At 45.8% G+C, this 7500-nt stretch overlaps 1 protein-coding gene across 23 annotated transcripts in view; it reads left to right on the top strand.

The window, feature by feature from the left end:
• The window catches only part of lhpp (phospholysine phosphohistidine inorganic pyrophosphate phosphatase), a 6633-nt gene extending 81 nt beyond the window's left edge, over positions 1 to 6552 (top strand). The window contains exons 1-8 of one of the 23 annotated variants that reach the window (XM_052570753.1): positions 1 to 87; positions 1158 to 1345; positions 2988 to 3141; positions 3346 to 3409; positions 3805 to 3897; positions 4454 to 4545; positions 4893 to 4998; positions 6012 to 6552. The exon at positions 1 to 87 is cut by the window's left edge and continues 81 nt beyond it. In XM_052570753.1, coding sequence (XP_052426713.1) covers positions 1 to 87; positions 1158 to 1345; positions 2988 to 3141; positions 3346 to 3409; positions 3805 to 3897; positions 4454 to 4545; positions 4893 to 4983 — 769 coding nt within the window. In that variant the 3' untranslated portion in view covers positions 4984 to 4998; positions 6012 to 6552. The other 22 variants (XM_052570761.1, XM_052570760.1, XM_052570763.1 and 19 more) reach the window with 22 other exon arrangements.
• The last annotated feature ends 948 nt before the right edge of the window (positions 6553 to 7500 follow it).

Here is a 7500-nt window from a genome sequence, read left to right as displayed (position 1 = left end):
AGTGATTCTAGACATGTGTGGAGTTCTGTATGATAGCGGAGAGGGAGGAGGACAGGCCATACACGGATCTGTAGAAGCAGTGAGGAGGTGAAGTACAAATAAAGTTATTAATTCAGTATCACTAGACACTTAGTGTTGCATAGCAGTAAACAGCAGCAACATATAATGATATATGACTTTTGAAGACAGTCGACCATACGTTGACAAGAGTGTTGTATAACATAGTATACTTCCGTACTTAATCTCTCTTAATCTCTCTCCATACTGTTCATAGTGTGCAAACTCTCTATTTGCATACTACATAAGCCAAAATCTGCAGATACATCTGCCTTGTCCAAATACTCACACTTGCTGTCTTTGCACTTTGCCCAATGACGTATTTCCTGTATTTAGCCCAAGAGTTCAAGTGAGCATGAAGACCACAGGACATGTGTGTGTCAAACTTTTCATCACCTGATGGGACACACTTATAGTATTTAGTGTTTACATAGCCTTAATTTGAAATACTTAGCATTTTAAAATCCACTTCTAAATGTCTGTTCAGTAGTCCTTGTAACATGACATAATTTTACTTTGTGGTGCTGCTAATTAAATGGAAAAAAAATCTGTTGCAAATGTTGTTCAAAATAAATATCACCACTACTTATCTTTGCACCAGTAAAAACAGCGCTTTTCTACCAAATCATATGTAACATCTAATTATTATTAATATTTTATATACATTGCAAAAGTTTCCGTGACCTCTCACGAGATCTCGACAAAAAGTCTCACGATTTATTTCCACAACATGATGCATGATGGGATACACTAAGCCTGGGATACTGCTCCGGGTAGTGTGGGTTTAGTGTGCGTTTTTAAGATAAGATAAATGATTAATGTCTTGTGCACTTCCTGTCACGCGCACGCGCTCTCAAGTGTCCAGACTGCAAGTGTTGGTATCTGGACAAGGCAATCTAGCAGCTGAAGTCAACTGAATGATTTAGTGTGCTATTCTTTACTAAGTGTCCCAAAAGGTTTAGTGTTGATGAAAGTCATGTCAGCTGTGATCATTCTCTTCTCATTATTTGATCAGACAAATAAATAAAGAAACAAACAAAGATCATGTTTACAAATATAAAACATCTCCCACATAAACACTAAGTGTGTGTGTGTGTCAGGCTGATAGATTCCGGTCTGACGGTGCGTTTCTGCACTAATGAGACTCAGAACACGCGTGAGAGGTTCGTGCAGAAGCTGCGTGTGATGGGCTTCGACATCAGCGTCAGTCACGTGTTCTCCCCCGCACCAGCACTCACACACATCCTCAGAGAGAGACACCTGCGGCCACACCTGCTGGTGCATGATGGTACTGCACACACACACACACACACACACACACACACACCCTCAGAGAGAGACACCTGCGGCCACACCTGCTGGTGCATGATGGTACTGCACACACACACACACACACACACACACACACACACACACACACTCACACACATCCTCAGAGAGAGACACCTGCGGCCACACCTGCTGGTGCATGATGGTACTGCACACACACACACACACACACACACACACACACACACACACACACACACACACACATCCTCAGAGAGAGACACCTGCGGCCACACCTGCTGGTGCATGATGGTACTGCACACACACACACACACACACACACACACACACACACCCTCAGAGAGAGACACCTGCGGCCACACCTGCTGGTGCATGATGGTACTGCACACACACACACACACACACACACACACACACACACACACTCACACACATCCTCAGAGAGAGACACCTGCGGCCACACCTGCTGGTGCATGATGGTACTGCACACACACACACACACACACACACACACACACTCACACACATCCTCAGAGAGAGACACCTGCGGCCACACCTGCTGGTGCATGATGGTACTGCACACACACACACACACACACACACACACACACACACACTCACACACATCCTCAGAGAGAGACACCTGCGGCCACACCTGCTGGTGCATGATGGTACTGCACATACTCACACACTCACACACACACACACACCCTCAGAGAGAGACACCTGCGGCCACACCTGCTGGTGCATGATGGTACTGCACACACACACACACACACACACACTCACACACATCCTCAGAGAGAGACACCTGCGGCCACACCTGCTGGTGCATGATGGTACTGCACACACTCACACACACACACACACACCCTCAGAGAGAGACACCTGCGGCCACACCTGCTGGTGCATGATGGTACTGCACACACACACACACACACACACACACTCACACACACCCTCAGAGAGAGACACCTGCGGCCACACCTGCTGGTGCATGATGGTACTGCACACACACACACACACCCTCAGAGAGAGACACCTGCGGCCACACCTGCTGGTGCATGATGGTACTGCACAATCACACACACGCACACACACACACACACTCACATACAAACTCATTAATACTCATATACTCTCTCTCTCTCTCTCACACACACACACACACACACACTCACACATACTCGCATACACACTCATTAATACTCATATACTCTTTCTCACACACACACATACTCGCATACACATTCATTAATACTCACATACTCTCACACAAACACTCTCACACACACTCACATACACACTCGTTAATACTCACATACTCTCTCACACGCACTCACATACTCAAATACAATCACACATACATTAATACTCTCACACATTCACTCATTAATACTCACATACACACATTAATACTCACACACGCTCACACACTCATTAATACTCACATACTCTCTCACACACACACACACACTCACATACTCAAATACACTCACACATACTCACACACACTCACATACTCATACACACACTCTTTCTCTCTTTCACACGCACATACACACAAACACACAGACATACACATGTATGACTGACGACAGACTCATGACTCGTGTGTGTGTGTGTGTGTGTGATGTCAGATCTGATCCCGGAGTTTGACGGTGTGGACATGAGTTCTCCAAACTGTGTTGTCATCGGAGACGCTGCAGATAACTTCTCCTACCAGAAGCTGAATGAAGCCTTCCGTGTTCTGATTGGCCTGGAGAAACCGCTGCTGTTCTCGCTGGGTCAAGGGTGAGACGCGCACATGTGACTGCTTTCAAACGGGTTCCTGTCTTAGGCTGGAGAAATGATGCACTATACGTGTGTTGGAGAGGTCAGAGGTCAGGCTGTGGTGAGGTCAGGTAACCTGTTTGGGAACAGTCGACATGTTTCCAGATAAACAGTCTGATGTGATGAAGTGATGCGTGTCTGACGCAGGTCATGTCTCCTGTGCAGACGCTACTATAAGGAGACGGACGGCCTGAAGCTGGACGTGGGTGTGTTTATGAAAGCGCTGGAGGTGAATGCAGCAGGTCAAAGGTCACGTGTGTTATTTTCGTTCTCACCCGATTTGATGGTTCCTCATTTTAAAGAAAGTGTGAATGAAGCAGTTATTCTAGTGAAGTAAAACCATAAAAACATTTCCTAGTTTTTACGTTATTTCAGCTAGTTGCCAAAGAAAATCAAATTTAACTGAAAAAGAATCTAATGAAAACAAATGAAATGGTGAAAGCAGCAAAACTGTAAAAAAAAAATAATAAAAAAAATTATGATTAATAAAAGCTATAACAGTGTCTGAGGGTAAATAAAATATGTCTGGAAAGAAGTGAAGTGATGAACACACAGGAATATTTCCCAGCAGCCCCTCTGTCAGGTCAGTTCAGTCCCATGATGCACCTGTGTTGTGTTGTTCAGTACGCGTGTGACGTCCAGGCCGAGGTGGTGGGAAAACCATCCGCTGAGTTCTTCCAGACGGTCCTCAGTGACATGAAGCTCCAGCCGCAACAGGTCAGACACACACACACACACACACACACACACACTCAAACACTCACACACACACACACACACACACACACACACACTCAAACATTCACACACACACTCAAACACTCACACACACACACACTCAAACACTCTCACATTCAAACACTCACACACACTCAAACACAAACACTCACTCACACACACTCACTCACACACACTCAAACACTCTCAAACACAAACACACACACTCAAACACACACACACACACACACAAACACACTCTCAAACACTCATATACACACACTCAAACACTCATATACACACACACAAACACTCTCAAACACTCATACACACACAAAAACACTCACACACACACACACTCAAACACACACACACACACACACAAACACTCATATACACACACACAAACGCTTACACACACACGCAAACACTCACACAGACACATATAAACACACACTCATACACACTCACTCATATATATATATATATATATATATGTGTATGTATACACACACATTCTCTACTGCATGTGTGTGTGTGTGTGTGTGTGTGTTAGGTGGTGATGATTGGTGATGATCTGCTCAATGATGTCGGTGGAGCTCAGCGCTGCGGGATGAAGGGTCTTCAGGTCAGAACCGGCAAATACAGGTCAGTGTGTAAGAGTGAATGAGAGAGAGTGTGTGTGTGTGTTAGAGAGAGTGTGTAAGAGTGAATGAGAGAGAGTGTGTGTGTTTTGTGAATGAATGAGTGTGTGTTCCAGCTGCTTTGAAAGGCATAATAAAATTCAATCTGAATTAATATCATGCATGATGGCTGTGTGAGCAGCAGGTGGCGCTGCAGTCCACTGATTAGAGCCGCAGATTCTTACGAAATATAAACCAACAAAATTACATATTTTCAGCATGAAACAACAAATCAGAACCAGATCAAATTCAAGACGAAAATTTCTCAAAAAGAGAAAATGTTCTTTTCCTGTGTTTTCTTGTGTCCCGCAGGCCGAGCGACGAGCAGCACCCGAGCGTGAGAGCCGATGCTTACATGGACGACCTCTCCGCTGCGGTGAACGCCATCCTGACCGATCACTGACCGATGACTGACCGAACACTGACCGATGACTGACCGATCACTGACCGATGACTGACCGAACACTGACCGAACACTGACCGATCACTGACCGATGACTGACCGAACACTGACCGATGACTGACCGAACACTGACCGAACACTGACCGATGACTGACCGAACACTGACCGATGACTGACCGATGACTGACCGAACACTGACCGATGACTGACCGATGACTGACCGAACACTGACCGATGACTGACCGAACACTGACCGAACACTGACCGATGACTGACCGAACACTGACCGATGACTGACCGAACACTGACCGATGACTGACCGATCACTGACCGATGACTGACCGAACACTGACCGAACACTGACCGATGACTGACCGAACACTGACCGATGACTGACCGAACACTGACCGATGACTGACCGATCACTGACCGATGACTGACCAGACACTGACCGATGACTGACCGAACACTGACCGATGACTGACCGATCACTGACCGATCACTGACTGACCGATCACTGACCGATCACTGACTGACCGATGACTGACCAGACACTGACCGATGACTGACCGAACACTGACCGATGACTGACCGATCTCTGACCGATCACTGACCGATGACTGACCGATGACTGACCGAACACTGACCGATGACTGACCGATCACTGACCGATCACTGACCGATGACTGACCGAACACTGACCGAACACTGACCGATGACTGACCGAACACTGACCGATGACTGACCGAACACTGACCGATGACTGACCGATGACTGACCGATGACTGACCAGACACTGACCGATGACTGACCGAACACTGACCGATGACTGACCGATCACTGACCGATGACTGACCGAACACTGACCGATGACTGACCGATGACTGACCGATGACTGACCGATCACTGACTGACCGATGACTGACCAGACACTGACCGATGACTGACCGAACACTGACCGATGACTGACCGATCACTGACCGATGACTGACCGAACACTGACCGATGACTGACCGATCACTGACCGATGACTGACCGAACACTGACCGAACACTGACCGATGACTGACCGATCACTGACCGATCACTGACTGACCGATGACTGACCAGACACTGACTGATGACTGACCGATGACTGATGGACACGACTCTAGAGATCCCAAGCCAGACGCAGGCTTGCATAATAAACTCAGTAACACTTAACTATAATGAATTATAGAAGTTTCATGATGTATATTATAATTCATCGTATCTTTTCATGAGTAAATGTAACCATGTTTTTAGTACATTATACGTTCTAATGGTGTAAGAATGACTAAAGTATTATAACTGTTGTTGCAATATTCATGAGATCCTACAGTGCATTATAAGCCACATAATTAATGCATTAAAACTACTTTATAATGCATTATATAGAAAAGTTTTAGAAAAAGTGTTGCTGCAGTCGTTTGAGGACTGTTATATTATTTGTGTGTATTTCCATACATGCTGATTCTCTGTATTCACACTACGGTCGTTTGGAACTTCACTCGCCATGCTCAATAAAATACATTATTTTTGCATTGAAGAATTTGCTGATTAATAAATGTCTTAACTGTCACTCGTCTGCTGCAGCTCCAGTGTTTCAGACACGAGCTGGAGATCTGTGCTCCTCGCAGACAAACATCATCTCGTGCTCCTCGCAGCTGCGCTCCTTCCATGCCACGTGTCATGAAGAACAAAACCTGCTGGAGCTGCTGACACTGATACGAAACACACTTTTATTCTAACGCTGCATATTCCTCAGATTCTCCCGGCTCATATCTGCTCATCTAAACTAAAGGAAGCATTAAAGCTGCAGTTAAATACAGTCACACATCCACACGTGGTGTTCTCAAAATAACTCAAAATAAACCGGCTAATAACAGGAATAACACACACTCACACTTACTCTCTCTCTCACACACACACACACACACACAGTGCAGGACTCGTGCGGTCAAGGTGAGAATGAGGCGATGATGGAGTCAGAACACGCTCCGTGTGAACGTCTTAGATCACAGCTGTGTCCTGGAGTCTTCATGAACTGGAAATACTTTATAAGAGTTAAACATCAGTATGATCCAGTAAACAGTGCAGTTCACACACACACACACACACGATGTGACAGACAGGTATCCGTAGCAACAGTGTTGGATCTGACACACTGTACATCAAAAGAGCAAGAGCTTGTTAAATACAGTGTGAGGAATGAACTTCCTGTGTTTGCTCTGTATCTTCCTGTTTACATCTGTCAATAAACGTCCCTCGAAAGGACGCTGTGATGTCTGTGTGTGTGAGAGAGACTGTGTGTGTGTGAGGGAGTGTGTGTGTGTGTGTGTGTGTGAGCGAGAGTGTGTGTGTGTGTGTGTGAGAGACTGAGTGTGTGTGAGTGAGGGTGTGTGTATGTGAGCGAGGGTGTATGAGTGTGTGAGCGAGAAAATGTAAGTGAGAGTGTGTGTGTGTGAGAGTGTGTGAGTGAGAGTGTATGTGAGAGAGT

Source organism: Carassius gibelio, chromosome B12 (genome assembly GCF_023724105.1).
Source record: "Carassius gibelio isolate Cgi1373 ecotype wild population from Czech Republic chromosome B12, carGib1.2-hapl.c, whole genome shotgun sequence".
Taxonomy (NCBI): domain Eukaryota; kingdom Metazoa; phylum Chordata; class Actinopteri; order Cypriniformes; family Cyprinidae; genus Carassius; species Carassius gibelio.
The sequence above is the reverse complement of the archived record's forward strand: the minus strand, read 5'-3'. Positions and strand labels throughout refer to the sequence as shown.